Raw genomic sequence first — 19,871 nt, forward strand, 5'->3', positions numbered from 1 at the left:
TCTCTACCTGGGGGCATATACAGATGAGACTAGGAGTAATAGACAAATAGATGTGGACAGCACAAGATAAATCTGTGCATGAATAGGCATCTGTTTCTAGACCTTGGTGGGAGTTGTAGTCCAACACGCCTTTGTTTGGGCATGTGTAATGTGGATGATAGAAGCCAGAGCCCAGCACATCTGGCGGGCACTGGGTTGTCCCTATGCTTCGGCCACCCACTCAGACCTTCCCCAGTCTCTCCACTGCATCTCTTTTGGATTTTAGCTCCCCTTACCAGATGTCAACCTTCTCAGAAACAGGCTCATTCCGAATCACTTCAGGGGCCATCCAGGCCACGGTGCCAGCAAAAGACATCTTGGTGCTCTTGTCACTGAGCTCTTTGGAGGTGCCAAAGTCGGAGATCTTCACCACATCATCATATGTGATCAGCATGCTAGGGGAGAAGAAAAGAAAGGGAGTCCAGGGCTCCTTCTGAGATACACCCAGAGGCAAAGTGCCATCAGTTAAGGGAGATAATACATGAATATTATATGGAATACTCCTCCATGGAGTAATAATAATTTATTAAATTTATATTGTGCCTGGCTCTTAGAGACTTGGGCAATATGTTCCTTGGAGGTAGCAGATAACTTTGCCACAAAGGTTCTTAATTTGTATGGTGGCATTTTAAAGGAATCTACAGGTAGTGTATTGTTTACTTCTTTAACCTATATCTTATTGAATGGTTCATAAAGCATTATTGTTTTCCTCAGTTATTTACAACTTTGTTGGAGTATCTGAACAACCCCAATTTTACCTCCTTGTCCCCAAGCAATTCTGCTGTGTCTTATTCCTAAAACAAGATTTATGCAAATTTCTCCTACTGCCCCTAAACCGGGGGTCCCCAACCCCTAGTCTGTGGACCAGTACCGGTCCACGGCATGCCAGCAACCAGGCACAAACAAGCAAAGCCCCATCGTGGAATGCAGGCAGCACACAAAACCATACACTCTCTGGTCTGTGGAAAAACCTCTCTCCACAGAACTGGTCCCTGATGCCCAAAAGGTTGGGGACCTCTGCCCTAGACTACAAAACACCTGGAAATCACAAAACACCAAGAGAGACCAAAAAGGACAAGGCATGGTTACAGCCCCCGCTCTTCTTATTTCCTCTGCTCAGCTCTGAGTGAGTAAAGGATGCCCTCCTCCACCTGGACAGACAGCACTGCAGCCGTTGACCTCCACCCAGCTTTTCGATTGATGGTGAGGGAATGCAATGCCCTCCTTGGCAACCATATTTAATTATGGGAGGGGATTGCTCACATCTGTTCTTTGCCTTACAGGTAATCCTCAAGTTACGACCACAACTGAACACAGAATTTATGTTGGTAGGTGACAGTTGTTATGGAATTTTCCCCATTTTATGACCTTTAATGACACACAGTTAAGTGAATCACTGCAGTTGTTAAATTAGTAACATGGCTGTTAAGTGAATCTGGCTTTCCCATCGACTTTGTCAGAAGGTCTCAAAAGGTGATTGTATGACTCCAGGACACTGCAACCATCATAAATATGAGTCAGTTGCCAAGCGTCTGAAGTCTGATCACGTGACCCTGGGGATGCTGCAACGGTTGTGTGAAAAACACTTTTTTCAGTGCCGCTGTAATTTCAAACAGTCGTTAAATGAACTGTTGTAAGTCAAGGACTACCTGACATTTTGTCACCTTCACCATTGTCTTCCCTGAAGTCTAATTTACATGGTAAATCTCCTTGGAGATAAGCATTATTTTGTTTGCTTATTTAGGAAACACCACCCTCCACCCTCAATCTACCAGAGGTGCAAAAACCATTACAAGAAAGGGTTGATGACCCTGCATTGTACTCAGGCATGAAAAAGAGTTGTGGATTAAACCAGTGACCAAGAGGCAGAGCAGACTACCAAGGCTTCCCCTTAACTGTAACATTTGGAGAAAGGTTTTGAACTTTCAAAAGTGAGAGCTTTTGTTTCAGCAGAAGAAAAAATAATATGCCGCCTTGCCCTCAATAATCCCGAGTTTCTTGCCATTGCCTGCCTGGCAAGTTAGTTTCCTGGAACTATTTAGCTTCCCTTCTTACTTGGGTGACTTCAGGTCTCGGTGGATGATCTTATGCAAGTGCAGGTAGTTCATGCCACCAGCGATGCCCATGGACCAGTCCACCAACAGCGAGGGGGTAACTTTGCGTCCAGCACGTAGCACCTCATAGAGTTGGCCCTGGGCACAGAATTCCATGATGATGCAGTAACAGGGAGCCTGGGTGCACACACCCCTGCAAGGAGCGAGAAAGGACAGGGAACACCAAAATGAGGATCGTCTACGAAGGACCAGCAGGACATTTAACAGTAGTGGAGAAATAACACCAAATCCTGCAAAGCTTAGCATGCTCTTTGAAGAGATTTTGTGAATGATGATCTCTGGGGAGACAAAGAGCCAGGATTCCCTTCTGCCTTGTGTCCTAGCAAGAAAGCCTAATGTTCAATATGTGGGAAGGGCTGCTGTTGTTCAGGGACAAGGCAAAAGCTGTCCCTAGTGCCACCGCATTACTTGTGGAAAATTAGGATGTTGCACATCTTCCTCTCATTGTAAAGGGAAAGACCATCATTTCTGTTCCCCACACAATGCTCCCATTTCCCCCCCCCCAAATTATTCAGCATTCTGTGGTCCAGAACTTTTTGTTGTTATTGTTGCAACTCAACAGTGTGTTGGGGGGGGGGTGTCCCTCTGCAGTCTTCATTATGGATTGAACCATTGAAAATATAAACATTCATTCACCTATTGTAGAAGGCACAGGAATGATCTTGAAGGACAGGAGGAAGAGACCCTACCAAGGCCATGGCCAGATAAGAGGGGCTTGAGTCTGCCCCCAGGAACTTGAGAAATGTCTCAAACAAGCCCCATCCCTAGTTCACATGACGATAAAGAGAGGAAGCACATTCAAACAATCAATTGGTTTCCTTGTCTATCTTGTAGGATTGACAACGATATATGAATATATGAATTGCAGTGATGGCGAACCTTTTAGAGACCAAGTGCCCAACCCCCCACCGCCCTCGCCCCACGTCCACTCACCACCTCCACGGCCTGCCGCAGATCGCCCAGGTGGCCCAGCAGCCCCATGGTAACCACGCCCTCTGCCCGCACCTCACAGCATCATCTGCACGTGACGGGGCATGAGGGCGGAGCCTTGTCCCCACTGCCCGGCTGCCATGTCCTGCATGGGCCACACCCAGGGGCGACTCTCCTCCAAGGGGGCTGTTGGTGAGGAGGGGTGTGTGGGGGAAGGCAGGGCTAGGGCGATGGCGCACATACCCAGAGAGAGGGCTCTGAGTGCCGTCTCTGGCATGCGTGCCATAGGTTCGCCACCACTGGACTCTAGGAATATGAAATGCCATTACTAGATAGATACTCTTATCTATTCCATATTTGGTGACCACAAGATATTTGGGTCTACAATTCTTAAAAGGAGAATAAGTTTGACATAGAGTTTGAGGAATGAGTATAAAAATTGAGAGAATGTGAGTTTTAGTTCTGTGTTAGGCAAAAAGCCAAGTGGATGACCCTGGGCCAGTCACTATCTCAGCCCCAGGAAGCAGGCAATGGCACTTCTAAAATCCAGAAAAAAAAAAAACTGCAGGAACTTGTTTAGGAAGTCATCAAGAGTCAACACACACTCAAAGGCACACAGACTATCTTAGAAACAGCTAGCAGTTAGGAAATGTAAGAATTATAACCCAATGTATCTGGAAATAATTTTGCTGGTTCTACAAGATAGGAATTATGGGAGTTGTAATTCCAACATTTGAAATAGCATTACTTATTTTATACAGTATTACTGTCCTGTTTCTTTCCAGCAAGAATCAGCTAAGGTCACACTGGATTCCAAAGAAATGTGGCAGAGCCAAGATGAAACCTAATTGTGATGCAATGAGCATTACAATTCAATTTACATTTGCTCATTATAGTTAATATGATTACTTTTTGAGTATCCAATAATCTTCTCCTCCCATGTGAAAAATTACAACTAGGTGGCAACATCTAAGGAGAGGCTGAGTACAGCATCCAAGATCTTGTCTCAGAATTGGCCCTGATGTAAAGGGCTAGTACTAGGAAGTTGTGGTTCCAGAAAAGACATTATAACAGTGATGGTGAGCCTATGACATGTGTGTCAAAGATAACATGCCACAACATTTTTGATGATACGTCAGCATCCACCATCACCTGACAAGCACTCTCAAAAACATGCACCATCCTTGTACAATTTTGGGGAGGCTGCAAAGGTTGTGCAAGAATGGGGTGTGCTCTCACATAGCCTCCAAGCCTTCTGGAATTTGTGCAAGAGGGCCATGTTCTCTCAGGGCCTCCTGACCCTCTGAAAATCATGCATGTTTTTGCACAGTTTTTGGAGGCTGCAGAAGCGTATTCTCCAAAGCTATTTCAAGAACAAAGGCCTCATGCAACTGGAGCAGCCTTGAGTTGGCTGCGGAGGCCTATCCACAGAAAGAGAACATAGTCTAAAGGTAGGTGGCAGATGGTAGGTCCTGGAGAGTGCTGGGCTGTGAGGGCAATCACACCCTTCCCCAACATTTAGGTATCTTGGGAAATGGTACAAGGCAGCCTTTTTGAGTGGCAGTGGTGGTGCTAGGGCAGTGTTTCCCAAACTTGACAATTTTAAGGCATGAGGACTTCAACTCCCAGAATTCCACAACAAGCGTTGCTGGCTGTGGAATTCTGGGAGTTGAAGTCCACATGCCTTAAAATTGTCAAGTTTGGGAAACACGGTGCTAGGGTGAAGTCAAGGCCTGGTTCTCTACTTCAGGCCTAGCCTCAGTGTGTTGCCAGAAACGCAGCTAATCAACTGCTGTGTGCTGTATGTGTGGATGGGTGAAGGAGAGGAAGTAAGTTATGGTGCTTGGCAAAGACATTTGCCCTGTCCAACTATCCTCAGGAAGACTTCATTCTTAAGAAAGGCAGTGCCATCTCCCTCTTGCCAATGCTGACCCACTCACTTGAAAGTGATGATGTTGGGATGCTTGAGCTTTCGCAAATGTTTGATATCCGTCTCCTTCAGGACTCGCACCTTCTTGACTGCAACTTCCTCCCCGTGGAAACGTCCCAGGAAGACAGCTCCTTGGGCCCCACTGCCTACCCATTGCAAGTCCATGATCTCTTCAAAGGGTACCTCCCATGGGTCTGTATAGAGAGGAAAAGAAAGTGGTAGCCATGGGTTGTTCAGAGGAAAGCAGACTTTTCACCCACAGGGCAAAAATTCCTGCATAATGTCCTCCAGGAACAACTGAAGTTATGCATATTGCAGGAACACTGCAAATATGAACACTGCAAAGACATGGCATTCAATAAGCTGAGAATGCATTTTAAAAAAAATAATGCCAATTAAGCTTCTAGTCCTTGCTAGCATAAAGAGGACTTGTAATAACAACAACAACAGCAACACTGCTTGGATTTGCACATATAACTATGCAACTACATTACAAAATCTCAGCATCTAGATTTTTGGAAAGAACTTGATGTAAGAATTGCCAGCTGTGATTTCACACAGTTGTGTATATAATAACAGCAATATAATTTTATATGCCATCCAACTCCTATTGACTCTGGTATGACACTCTGGTAATGCAACTTCTTGTTTGGAGAAAGGGAAGAAATGATTTCTAATGATGATAGGGTGGAATAATCAGTCTAGCATCTCGCTGCCCATGCCCTTATAGCATCAGTCACATTTTCATACGGATGGTTCCATTTATTTTGGGTGCCATAAAAAGGGACCAGAAGAAAATAAATAAGCAGGAAATTCAAGAGTTAACTCAAAATTTGAATAATATTCTGCATTCCTCCATGTTTTTTTTCAAGAGGGAAAAACTATATGAAGGGCATTCAGTCATGATACGTATCTCTGAAGTATTTGCTACCAGTAGAAGCCACTGAATAAAAATGGAAGGTATCTCGACTTCCGGTGGATTTTGCGCGCGCGATGGCGGCTACTTTGTAGCCGTCTTTCCTGGGCAAGTGTAAGAACCGCTATGAACAGCAGACACCAGCTGTTCAGCGGTTCAAAATCCCCCTCCCGGGCAAAGGGGGGGGGTAGAGAGTGTCCGAATAGTGGTAGAGCCTCTTTTGCACCCCCCAAGTTTTTTGGGGGGGGGGTGAAAGGAGTGCTCCCACGGAGTTCGGACTTGTCTCCGCTTCCCAGCTGTTTTTGTCCTCAGGGACAAAACGAGCCGCTGCAAACACCTCCGTGCTTAAAGAGAACTGGTGAGTTTTTTTTTTATAAACGGACAGAGCTGAGTAGAGGATTTAGTTTTTGCTTTCTTTGATTTATTTGGATTTTAAGTTTTAAGACTTGCTTCTATTTTTATTCTCTCTTTTTATTTTATTTTATTTTTTTTTTCTCTGTTGAAAGGGAAAGTAAAATGGCGATCGGCAAATCTCTCGGTGTTTTTTTTTTTTTTGAAGTTAGAATGCTGACCGGCAGGCTTTTTGGTGTTTCTTTTTCTTTCCTTTCCCTTTCCCTTTTTATTTTCTTATGATTGGAATGGTTGTTTTTGGTATCTCTAAGTATTTTTTTTTTTGGAATGGACTTTTTCTATTTAATTATTATTATTATTATTATTATTATTTTTCTTCTCCCTTCTTTATATTGTAATGACTCTTTTTTGAAGGACTTTTTTCTGTTTAATTTTTTGCAATTTTTAAGAAGGAGTAAAGCTTTTTTTAATTCTTTTTCTCTTCCTTTTTTTTTTCTTTTCCCTTTTTTCTTTTTATTATAATGACCTTCTTTGGAGGGAGTTATGATTTTTGAAGGAATTTTTATAATTTTTTAAGAAGGGCTAAAGGTTTTTCTTTAAGATGGCTCCAAAGCGTCCAGGGATTTCTACAGCTTCTAAATCAACAGTTTCACCCTCTTCTGGGGGTCAGCTAATAACTATGAAGGATTTGCAAAACATGATGGGAGATGTTATAATTCAAATTAGGGCAGAAATGAAAAAGATTTTAGAGGAAAATAATAAGATTTGAGACAAGATTTTGTTTTGGCTTTAGAAGGAGTTGCTTCTGTTCTTGAAAAGGTGAACTCCCATGTGGAAGAGGTAGCTGAAAAAGTGGACATAATGGAGGGGAAAATTGAAAGTATGGAAAAAGAAATGGAAAATGAGATTCTTATGCTTCAATATGGACAAATGGAATATGCCTTAAGAATCAGAGGCCTGGAAGAGTCTTTGCAAGAGATTTGAAAGAAATGGTTGCAAAGGACTTTGCATTGATTTTGAATAAAGAAAAAGAGGGAATACTTAGTGAAATTGAAAAATTATTTAGGGTTAACTCTGTGGTGGCAGCACAGAAGAATCTGCCAAGAGATGTGGTAATTTACTTTGGTAAAAGATCCTTACGCAATCAAATTGTGCAAGCCTATTATAAGAAGAGATTTCAAATTGCTTCACAAGATGTCATAATTTTTAAGGAGATCCCATCTAAAATTTTAAGAAGAAGAAAGGAGTTTGCTTTTCTAGTAAATGAACTTAAAAAGAGAAAAATTCTATTCAGATGGGATATTCCGACTGGAATGGTGGTGAACTACCTGGGGACATGTCATAGACTTAATACTGTTTCTCAAGCAAAAGATTTTTATACTTCGGTCCTGGGGGTATGTGCATCGCCATCTATTAGGTCTCAACAAGTCCAGATTGAGGAGCAGAAGACAACTTGTGTAGCACATAACTCCAAAGAAAAGCAGCAACAGAAGAAGGTTAAGGAAGTTTCATATTCAGCGGTCTCTGAATCTCTGGGAGATGTTGGACTTACAAAGTCTTTGGAGCAATCTTCAAGGGTAGCTCTGGGAGAAGTTAGACCTACAAAGTCTTTGGAGCAATCTTCAAGGGTGGAATTGCTGCCTGAAATCGAAATTGGGAAATTTCAGCTTGAGGGGCACCAACAAGAGAGGAACGGGCAGAGGATAACTTGTACAACTTACAACTGTGAAGATCAACACAAGGAGGAATTTACTGAGGAAGTTTTACAGGTATCGGTCCCTGAGACTTGTGCAACATATAAATGTAAAGAAAAAGTAACATATAAATGTAAAGAGAAAGACCAACAGAAGAAGGAGGTTGAGGAAGTTTCACAGGTACTGATTCCTGAGCTGGTGGGTCAACCAGGACTTACAAACTCTTTGGAGCGATCTTCAAGGGCAGAATTCCACGCATTTTTTTCGATGCTTGCGGGCAAGAGAGACCAATATGGATTGTGCTTATAGTAGATGCAACTGGCTATTAGACAGAAGATTATGGATATTGAATGAAAATTTTAGATAAGAAGTTTGTGTTTATAGTGGGTGCAACTGGTTATTGGACAGAAAATTATGGACATTAATGAGAACTTTAGACAAGAAGTTTACTATTGAGATTGTGGGAGAAGTAAAACTTATATCGTTTTTGGAAAATGTCTTATGTAATGTCTAAATATGTGTTTTGGGATAATAATATATTTCAGTTTTAAGTTTTAAACCTTTAATGATAATATTTTTAAACCTGTGTTTTGAAGGGATTATAATTTGTTTATTTCAGTGAGGGGATTCTAATAAATTTGTGTTTCGAAGGGAGTATAATTTGTTTAAGTTTCAAGTAATGCTTAATTTGGTTTTTAAATATTATTATTAATATTTCTAAGAGAAAATAATTTGTTTAATTAAATGTCTAGATTTGTTTAGGAAAGAAAGTAATGCTTAAATCTGTGTTTTTGGAGAAAGTTTATATAGAATGATGATTGTATTTAGATTTGTTTAGGATTTAAAAGTGTTTCAAGCTTTTAAATATTATTATTAATATTTTAAGAGAAAATAATTTGTTTAACTAAATGTGTCTAGATTTGTTTAGGATTTTTAAGTTTTTTTTTTTTTGGATAGGTGAGAAGATGATGAAGATTGAAGGAAATATGTATTTACTTTAAGTTTTCTAAGAGTATTTAGTTTTAATGGTACAACAAAGGTTTATATGTTTATCTTTTTGTATTAGGATAAAGAAAGAGGGAGAAATTAGATTTTACATTATAGCTATAGATATTCAAAGAAAGTAATGTTTAAATTTGCGTTTTTGGAGGGAGTTTATATAGAATGATGATTGTATTTAAATTTGTTTAGGTTTTAAAAGTGTTTTAAGTTTTTTTCTCAATTAAGCCTGTACTCAGCTCTGGGAAGTCTAGGGGAGGGTTTGGGAGGTTGGGGAGGAGGGGGGTGAGGTAGGGTTGGGGGGGGTATGGGAAGGGGATTTGTTTTTGTAAAAATTTAAAAATTTTCAATAAAAAAAAAAAAAAAAAAATAAAAAAAAAAAATGGAAGGTATCTTCTGGGAAGAAACTCATTAGAATATCTTCCCAGAATTCGGAAGTCATCCCATAATTGACAAGTTGCCCATTTTAAAGTATGTTTGAGGGGAAAAAAATATCTGGAAAAGTCATGTTCAAACTGAAAAACCTACATCCAATATTTTGGCTGATTGGATCCATCTGGAGATTTGCTCCCCTTAGTGACCCTTCTTTGAGTGGTGATGATACAGATGTTTGCTAGGGCCTAGTCCAGGGGTAGGCAACCTTGGCTCTTTTATGACTCGTGGACTTCAACTCCCAGAATTCCTGAGCCAGCCATGCTGAGGGGAAAGGGAGAGGTTTCCAAGCTGAGCCATGCTGGCTCAGAAATTCTGGGAGTTGAAGTCCATGAGTCATAAAAGAGCCAAGGTTGCCTATCCCTGGCCTCGTCCAAAGGCCGGGAACCTGAACCAGTGGGATTTTCTTTGCCTACAACACCAAACTGTGCTGGATGTTACCACAGATAGGCATTTCAAAGAGGAGAATTCTCCCACCCCACCCCACCCCTTTTTAAAGAAAAGCCAGGACCAGGATTGAGAAGTTATGATTCTGGAAAAGACACAAGAACCTTCTAAGTATCTAATTTTCTACTTAATCAGAAAATGGATGCGATTGCTCCCAGCTTCCTTGGTCCTGTCCATTTTGTGCAAGGTAGGTGGGAATGATTCTTTTCAGTTGCCTCTTGGAAGAGAGACTCTGCTTTTCTTGATGTGTAGGAGAAAATAGAAAGCATTTACTTGTCCATCTGTTCCAGCCTGTAGGAGCTGAGCTTCCTCAAAAGAGACTTGCCTGAGGCTCTGGTTTTAAAAACCTTTCTGTCAGCAAGATTACCATCTCTATTTTTGACAGAATTGCACTTCCCAAAGCAGACTTTTTAAAATAATTTGAGGGCTCTCCTGGATTCTCATCTCCTGGTCAGTGAGCAGTTAACGGCCACGGCATAGAAATCCGGCATTTACAGAAATCCATCTTTTGTGCCAATAATATCCTTTCCTAGTGTGTGAGGCTATGCTCACAGTTATTCCTGCTCTAGTGACCTTCTAGTCAGACTACTGCAATACATCCTCCATAGGGCAACCTTTGAACACCTGTTACTGGTGTTCCTCACTTTGTCAATATAATGTCTCTGCTCAGCTACTAGTAAGATTCTGGCTGCAATTCAAGGCATTGACTGTCATATATAAAACATCACAAGACTTAAGATCTGATTACCTTTAGACCTCTTGTTGCTTCTGCCTGGCTAATAAGAACTGTTAAGGAGTTGGTGTGCTCCAGATCTGAGCTGTAAAGCAATGTGACTTATGGGACACAGCTGAGCTGTGTCTTCTTTGTAGTTGCACTTACCCTATGAAACAGCACCCCCCTCCCTCAAGATATGCATGGCCTAAGTATGTTAGGCTTTCATAAAGCTGTGAAAACTTGGCTCTTCCAGCAGGTTCGGGAATACAGTATAATAGTTTGTTTGTTATAGTCTATCTTGATGGTATAATCCAAGGGTAGGCAGCCTTGGTTCTTTTATGACTCGTGGACTTCAACTCCCAGAATTCCTGAGCCAGCATGGCTCAACTTGGAAACTCTCCCTTTCCCCTCAGCATGGCTGGCTCAGGAATTCTGGGAGTTGAAGTCCACGAGTCATAAAAGAGCCAAGGTTGCCTACCCCTGTTGGTTATCCCCCCTGATATAAGGTTATGTAGTATTATTGTATGTTGTTGTATGTTATATAGTATTATCGTATGCTTTGTTGCTTTAAACCCTGGCATGTGAGCAGCGTAGAATACCTTCAGTGACTGAGGTGGCATGCAAAATAAATACTGTAAATGATCATATTCTTTTTGGTTCAAAAGAGAAAATAATGAGGTTTTTTTAGATATCTGCAGCTTTTTACTTTAGAGTCATGACCCCTCCATCTGCTCTTCTCCTTAGAAGCTGCAATGTCAGGCTTTCTCTGATTTTGATAAACTTCAGTACTAAGCAAACAATAATCTAATCTAATCAGCTCAATTGTACTCAAAATGTTTAACCATCAACATATCTGACTGGAAATTAAGAGGCAAAATGGCCATGCCACTCTGGTCTGAGAATAAAAACTGGGGATTCAATTTACCCAGTGACAGGAAAAATTGAAAAAAAATCTCTGTAGGATTTTTTTTGTAAGACTAAAGTGTTAGGTATTTTTAATCTTCACAATTGCACAATTGTGCAATTTTCTAATGGCCTTCTCTTTGAGTCTCTAACAGTTCATTAGTTAACTGGAATATTTGGTATTGCCAAAGTTGATTTTACCAATGTTTTAAGGATTTAGTTCAAAGGCAATACTCTAGATTGCTCATAGAAACAAACTGGCAATTAGCATAGCAACTAGCATAGTTCTATTAAGATAGTTAAATAACGCCCATTTGGTTAGCAAATTCAAATTCTAATTATGGCATTTGGGATCAAGTTCATTTCCACTCAATATATAAAGACACTTCTTATATAGCATTTGGCCTAATACCCCAATGATTATATTAATAGTCACTAGTGCAGGGGTCTTCAAACTTGGCCCTTTTATGACTTGTGGACTTCAACTCCCAGAATTCCTCAGCCAGGCACACTGACTGAGGATTTCTGTGAGTTGGTCCATAAGTCACAAAAGGGCCAAATTTGAAGCCCCCTGCACTAGAGCTTCATTCCTCATAAGTATGGTTAGTCTGTAAACTAATTATAACTAATTCCTGACCCAGATAGAATCAGAAAATCAAGGGTTCTTGAGGGAAGCAGTGGGTGAAAAGAATCATGCTACAAATGACTGACACTGTGAGAAAGCTTAATCCAAACTGAGTCCTAAGTTCCCCATTGACTGATTGAATTGCCGATTGCATTTGGGAACTTATGTTGTAAATAGGAATGCAGAAAATTCTTTACACTGAATCAAACACCTAAACCCATATTGTTCACATCAGACTGCTATATCCTCCGGATGTTTTGAAACCAAATTCATGAAAATCCTTTCTGTTTGCTAATGTATACTGGACTGATGAGAACTGAAATTTGAAGGCTATTGGGGGGGGGGCTTCAAATTCCCTACTCCTGGTAGGCATGTCTGGAAAGAGTTCTCCGTGATTTAAAGAAGGGTCTTTCCCAGCTCCGTCTGGACATTGTGTGAACTGAACTCTTAGACCTTTCCATATGGAAATCAACACTCAGCAATGGGCTTCCTTTCATGGATTACAGTCAGAAGTCATGATTGTAGGATTCTTTCAATGGGCCACTGCCCACTCTTGCTTCCGGTGGTCTCCGTGTTCCTCACCTTCCTGTTGCTGTTTGTGTTCGGTGGAATATGCTTTGCCAATCATGGTCCAGACAGGTTTGAGGCAACCAAAAAGCCCTTCCAGAAAGCCACTTCCTGTCTGGCAGTGGATCCGTACTTGGTCAGCATGGTAGCGGGTGGGCCGGACTTCAGGATTCCCCACTCCAGCTCCTGCAGCGCCAGCTCCACCTCCCCCGCCATTACCAGCTTCATTCTCATGGAGCTGCAGCACACTGTTGGCAAACTGTTCGTGGGTCTCCTCGCTGGGGGTGGGACTGTGTCCGCTGCCCCCCCCTCCACTCCCATCTATGGGCAAGACGTCTCGCAACACACACTGTGTGGGCGTCAAGTCCTTCTCAGGGGTGCAGTCTGAGGCATCTGGATCCAACTTTCGGAGGGAACTCTCTGTCAAGATAGTGTTGAAACTGCCAAAGGAGGGGGAAGGTGTGCGGGTCTCGTGCAGGCATGCCATGATGAAGCGTATCTTGGGGTAATGTGCAGCTAGTCCCTAAGAGGCAGAAAAAGAGAGAAAATGAAAGGGTCATGGATTAGGCAACTAGCAGGAATCAAGAGACTGTGGGATCTGCGAGCCAGGTTTTCACACTGATAAGTAACTCACGGAATATTAAAAAGAATTTGGAACATGGAACTACAGATAACCCTGAACTTAAAACCATTTGTTCAGTGAATGTTCGAAGTTACAACAGAACTGAAAAAAGTCACATATGACCAGGCCTCAGACTTAATGACTGTTGTAGCACCACCCCACATGATCAAAATTAGGGCCCTTGGCAACAGGCATGTATTTATGATGGTTGCTGCATTCTGAGGTCGTTGCTCATGACTCTTTAGTCATGAGTGTGTATATGCATCCTTTTTGTTGAAAATGGCCGTACACACACATGCCGAGGCAACCAAGAGAATCTGGAAGAAGAAGTCTCTGTACATCTGAAATACTATGCGTGGTTAGAGTGGCTGAATGAGGAAAAAATGGTGAACAAGAAAATGTTTCTTTCATATTGTTTATCTACTGTAAACTGCCCACTTTTAAAAGCTGCTTTTCAGCTTTGAATAAAAGTGCATGTATAATTTGGAATTTAACATGGAATTTGGTTTTGGATCCCTTGATGGAACACGCTACTTGGGCTCCATATCTAAGACTGTAAACCTTATTTCCTCTATATCTTGTTTCCAAGCTATTAGAGATCTAGTCAAGCAGTGTTCACCTATTAAGTCAGAAAGGTGATTGGGACATATGTTACATTCCTATCTAGAGTTTACTCCAAAAAACTAAAGAGGAAATTTAGTTATCAGGATCTTGCTTTACCCAGGTTCCTGATAGAGCAGAGCTATGTCATGGCACTTATATTTCTTATATTTCCATTTCAGATCTTTCAGAAAAGCTAGAGGGTATTTGGGGATAGAGTACAGTATAGGAAACAGAATGAGAATGTGCATCCTTGTGGTTTTATTTGTTATAGGTTTATATTGTTTATGTATTTATTTATTCAAGATTGTTTTAAGCTGCTCCCTTTCCTCAAGGATTGCGAAGAATCCTTAATGAAATCTTAATACTTGAAAGAGACTTCCAAATTTGGAAAGCAGTATATAAACTTGCATATTTAGAAGAATACATCTTTTTTAAAAAAGCACAAAGTCACACATTCGGATCTTCATGTACTGCTATTTCCTGTAACAGAAATCCTAATGATTTGTGAGAAACCTTGCAGGAATACAGCAGCTAGTGTTGTACAAAAGCCAAATTTTGGTGCTTGGAAGAAATCCTTAAGCAGAAGTGAAGAAGGAAAAATAGATAACATCTTACATGAATTAAAGAAGAAAGTTATTATTGTAATATTCATTAAAAGCAGAACTCAACTCTGGTTATAGAAATATGCTTCAGGGTCTAAAATAATTTTTTTACTTAAAAGTAAATCTGGCAAAGAATTTAACTTTTGAAATGTTTTCTCGATTACAATTTTATATACAGATTTGTACCATAGCCAAAATTTTGGTTTCCTCTTACAAAAAGTCTTCATATTTCAGCTTTATAGGATTTTCTAATCTTTTATGATTTCTGCTGTGATGACGACTGTTTTTGGCATTTATATTCTTAGAGCTCAGTACTTATTTTTATTTTTTTTAAATGATATAACACAATCATGAAATAATTTCTATGATGCTTGTAAAATCCCTTTTTATATTTTATGTAGCCTACTTTCAATATCTCTTCTCTCTCTTTTTGTTTATTTATTCAATTTTTTAAAATGTTCAATTAAAAAAGAAGTGCCAAGTCTGTGAATTTTATATAAAAACATACAATTACCTATAAATTCTTATGTATGTTGACTACTGAAAATCTAAGGACAACTTTAGCAACAGGAAGTTTGAGAACAAGACTACAAATCTTTCTTCCAGTTTCAAGCAGCTTATGTTACTTCTGGCTATAAATATGTAGCCTTGGAACTTATCATAAAAGGCAAAAGGGTCTTTGATTATTAATATTCACAAACAAATATTTTAAGAATTGGTTTTTGAACTGCACATTCTTTTGTCCCACATTTCAGATGCAGCCTAGGGAAGAGGATGTCCAGATGGCCAGTTGTACCATCAGTTGACATGCATCAGAATCAGAATAGAGCTGGGGGACTGCCGGTATGCCATCGTGGTACCACGGACTCTGGAAGACGAGCTCCGTCTTTAACATCAGATTTCGTCCCACTGGGGGACCCTGGAAAGGGTTGAAAGTTGCCCTGTAGGGGTGACGAGCAAGGAAGGGACCCCACCTTGATCACAGGAGGGCGGCAACCCTTCCGTTGGATCTGGGGAAGCCCTCCAAACTGGCAGGGGAAAGACCGGCCATAGTAATATGGCTTGTCACTAAGCTGCTGACAGCCGAAATCAAAATCGCCACCAAGAACCTTTAAAGCAACATAGATGAAACTGGGTGAGATATGATCTTCTCTTTAAGCATTTTTTCCTATAAAAGCTGCCCAAAGTATTTTTCCCCTTGTGAGGAGAGAGGGAATTTCTACTCCACCCTCTAAAAACAGCGGCGATTAACTACCCAGGAGAAACAGAGCAACAATAAGAACAATTTTAATCTAATTGGATGTATATGTTTTTGAAACTTGGGGACTAAAAGTGTTCCTTTTTATCTAAAAAAGAAATAAGACTTGAAAAACTATCATAAAACTTTGGACTTAAAAAGCTTTAAATGACATTGGTGACATCTTGTGGCAAAGTGTGGTATTAAACTTGTTATTGCCTAAAAGAGACTTGGCTTGAAGCCCAGACTCCAGAAAAGACTTCTTTGACTTTGACAGCTACCACCTGTGAAAAATTCATCTGCAAAAAAGGAACTTCTGGGCGGCATATCTGGCTTGTTTGAACTATGAATGTAAACTTTTACTGACTTTCAGAGCTATATGTGGGGAATTGCTTTCCTATTTCTTTACACGAGAAGTGTATGTTATTATAAGAGATAATGGAATACCTTAGACTATAAACTCTTACTTGACAAACAATTTCTACTATAAAGACCACCTATAACATGTGAAATAGATGTCCCATACCTAGCTATAAAAAACAAAAAACTATTTTTAATGTTTGATTCTAAAGTCTTCAACAACATACTATCAAGAGAATACAGATGAAGATCAGGAAAAAATATTTTCCATGTTGAAATCAATATACAAAACTATTTTATCAGCTTGTGACAAAATAAGATGCAACATAAAGGAACAAGATGCCAGCTTAAATATACAAACCCAGATCTTGACTACAACCAAAGAACTAACAATGCAGAAAATAACAGGAGAAGTGGAACAACTAAACACTAAGACAGAGGACTCAATTGACCAACAGATCCAGCCAACCGAAAAATCAGAACAAGGAGTGACAACACTGAAAATGGAAAAGACTTTTTACAAAAATCAGAAGAAATTTGAGGGAAAGGAAGAAGAACAGATTGAAGGGAAGATAAACCTATCAGGGCAATTGTGTGAAATTGGAGTAATAGGGAGGTGATCTAATAAATACAAATGGGCTAGTTCTTTCCAAAAAACTGCAACCAAATGGTCTTTCTTATTCCAAATAATATATATAATAATAGAGGGAGAACTATTTGATGATTCAAAAGCACTGACTTGAAAGGTTAGTTGGCAAAGGAAGAAAGCCAGAATAAGGCTGAAGAAAATAAGGATTTTGATTTATTAGAGGGGATTTCATATTACTAATTAGAGGGTTGAATATGATGGAAAATAGATATTTTTTAGAAAAGAAAGTAACATTATAATTGAATAATAAGAGAAATTTTGGTCACCTAATATAACATATTTGGAAATCAGTTGAAAATAAAAATTCTGTTTGCCCATTATGAGATAATAGATATACCAGAAAAAGAGAGGGAGTATTTGAGCTTTTAAAAATTAGATCTAAACAAAAAAATTATGTATATTACTGATTTATTGGTTAACCCAGACAATACATATAATGGTTTTTAATTATTAGAGGGGATACTGTATTATTAATTAGATGGTTTAATATGGTGGAAAATAGATAACTTTTAGAAAACAGAACAAGACTACATTCAAATAGATACGATGTATATTTAGAATATTAGATTTTGTTATGAAAAGGGAAAAACGAAGAAGTTGAGATAAGGGAAACTTTGGTTACCTAAAGCTTGGAAATTATAAATACCAAATATTAATTTGAATATTGATGGGAAATTAAAGCTTGGGAAAAAAAATCAATAACAGGACATTGATTGTTTTTAAGGATTGAATGCAAACACAATTAAGATATGTATAAGCTAAAAATTATTGATAAATGTAACAAAGATGTTTTTACTTAGTTAATAATAATTGTATTAGCCTAATATGAGATAGTAGATGTTAAGGGAAAAAGAGAGGAAATATCTGATATTGTAAGTTGAGATTTATACTAAAGATTTATGTATGTTATTGAACTATTGATTAACTCAGTCACCACATTGCTTTTTAAATACTTAATTGTAAAATTAGAAAACTAATAAAATATTATATATATAAAAAGAATCAGAATAGAGCTGGAAGGGACCTTGGAGGTCTTCTAGTCCAGCCCCCTGTTCAAGCAGAAAACAGGAATGAAGCCACTAGAAAGCAATGCTTTGACATGTGAGGGTGAAAGCAAGCTTTGCATTTGCAACCCTGCGTTTTCTCCTCCTCTGATGTGCCCACGTGTCTTTTCTCATTTTTATTGCCTTAAGTCATTAGCTGTCAACTCTCTGTTTCTGTCTCCCATGTTTTGTTTTCTCCTGTAAGCCATACTCCATATCCAAGTAAACAATCCCTTAAGGATGGTGAGCATACTTGGAATTTTGAGAACATGTTCAGGGGATTCTCGTATTTGGTGCTGTGGAAAAGGGAGATACTACTGTGAATATAATCAGTCAGAAAATATCCATTGAACAGACTGCAAAGGGGTGAGGTTATTGACCAAACCCTAATTCTATCGTCTTATTATCCATTTTTTTCTGGAGAGGTATTGTCAAGCCTAAACCCAAAGGTGACACAGTGAGATCCAGTCGAGTCCATTCTTTATTTGCTTGCACCTAACTAGACCACAATCAATTGGATACTGCCAGAGAAAAAGAGGAAGGTCAAAGAAAACTTGGCACCAAACATTTCAGGAAGATCTGAAAGACATCAACCTTAAACGGAAGGATGTGGAGATTGTAGCTGCAGACCAAAAATTGTGGAGTAAATTTGTAGCCCAATGTGCTTAGCACAGGATGTGATGATGATGATGATGAATAGACAGCTTGCTCTCCCAATGCTGTAACCTTCTAACCTAAGAAATATACTCTGGGAGATCCTAAAATGTGGCTTCAGAATTGCACAATCTCCTGTTTTGGGCCTCTCTCCAGAATGTGCTGCCTCCTCCTGGAGAAGCCACAGTGTTATTGCCAATGCTCCTCCATCTGCACATTCTAGTTGCAGGTATGCACGCTCTACAAAGTATAGGCAAAATAAAGGTAAATATGCACATATCCATCACACGTTATTCCTTTTTGGGTAAACAATGTTATGCAGAGAGCAAAAAAGGAGCAAGAAATCACAAACTAAACAAATTAAAGGCAAGAGATTAAAAAAAACCCCAAGGAATTTACTCCAAGATCATCCATTATATTCTTTCATACTTTTCTATCCTTGCAAACTCTCCTTGCTTCTATTAGGAAGACTACCTAGTCACCAGTTAAGAGGAAGGGTTTTTTGTTTTGAAATATTTAAACTGATTGTTAGAATCCCATAAGTTTTACATTCTAAGAAACTAAATTTAACTTTGAGGCTGAGCTGGCATGCTTTTTTTTTTAAATGTTTATATTCATAATACAATTAAAACAACAATGGACAAACATGACATTCCAGAATGAATTTTCCTATCAATTCCTATCATGCTACAAAAGTTTAATACATCATTCTTAACCTCTATATAAGCCTCATCTTCTATACAATACAATTATATATACAATTATATGTACAGTTATATATATCTTTTAATTCTACCATTAACTTGAAGTCCGAGCAGTTCTCCTTAATTCATACCAACGGTAAAATTTGCCCCAGATTTCGAAGTATTCGTGTTCTGTCTTGTCTTTCATAATCATTGTCCATCTGTCCATCTCAGCACATGATAAAATTTTATGCAGGATCTCTTCTTCTGTTGGAGTTCCCTTATTCCTCCACTTTTGAGCAAAAACCAGTCTGGAAGCCGTTAAAATGTGTAGCATTAAATAAAGTACGCCTTTGTCATGCTTTTGCGTAGTTAAACCTAATAGAAAGAGTTCTGGTTTTGGTTCTACCACTCGCTCTAATATTTCTTCCAACCATACTTTAATCCTGTTCCAAAAATCACGAGCTCGCGTGCATTCCCACCACATATGATAGTATGTTCCACTTGTCAGATTACATTTCCAACATTTAGGGGAGACATTGGTACACATTTTAGCCAATCTTGTGGGTGGGAGCTGGAGCTGGCATGCTTTATGGTATTTGAATTCCCCTCCACTGTCTTCTTCAGGATCTCAACTACATTCAATCATAATTTTTATCGATCCTTTCGCCACATTCATTCTTCCTATATATATATTTGTTTTTCAATTCCGCCTTCATCCATCTCACTATATTATTTAACTAATTATTATTTTTA

The 19,871-nt window shown here is 39.3% G+C and overlaps 1 protein-coding gene across 1 annotated transcript in view; it reads right to left on the reverse strand.

The window, feature by feature from the left end:
• The window catches only part of MAP3K12 (mitogen-activated protein kinase kinase kinase 12), a 131,160-nt gene that overhangs the window by 21,983 nt on the left and 89,306 nt on the right, over positions 1-19,871 (reverse strand). Inside the window, exons 2-5 of the mRNA XM_039347790.1 lie at positions 12,678-13,185; positions 5,024-5,207; positions 2,095-2,286; positions 276-434 (exon numbers count right to left, since the gene is read on the reverse strand). Of these exons, the coding sequence (XP_039203724.1) occupies positions 276-434; positions 2,095-2,286; positions 5,024-5,207; positions 12,678-13,149 (1,007 nt within the window). The 5' untranslated portion in view covers positions 13,150-13,185. The remainder of the gene's footprint in view (positions 1-275; positions 435-2,094; positions 2,287-5,023; positions 5,208-12,677; positions 13,186-19,871) is intronic.

Source organism: Crotalus tigris, unplaced genomic scaffold, assembly GCF_016545835.1.
Source record: "Crotalus tigris isolate CLP2741 ecotype Arizona unplaced genomic scaffold, ASM1654583v1 scf7180000018101.4720394464:4744507, whole genome shotgun sequence".
NCBI lineage: Eukaryota > Metazoa > Chordata > Lepidosauria > Squamata > Viperidae > Crotalus > Crotalus tigris.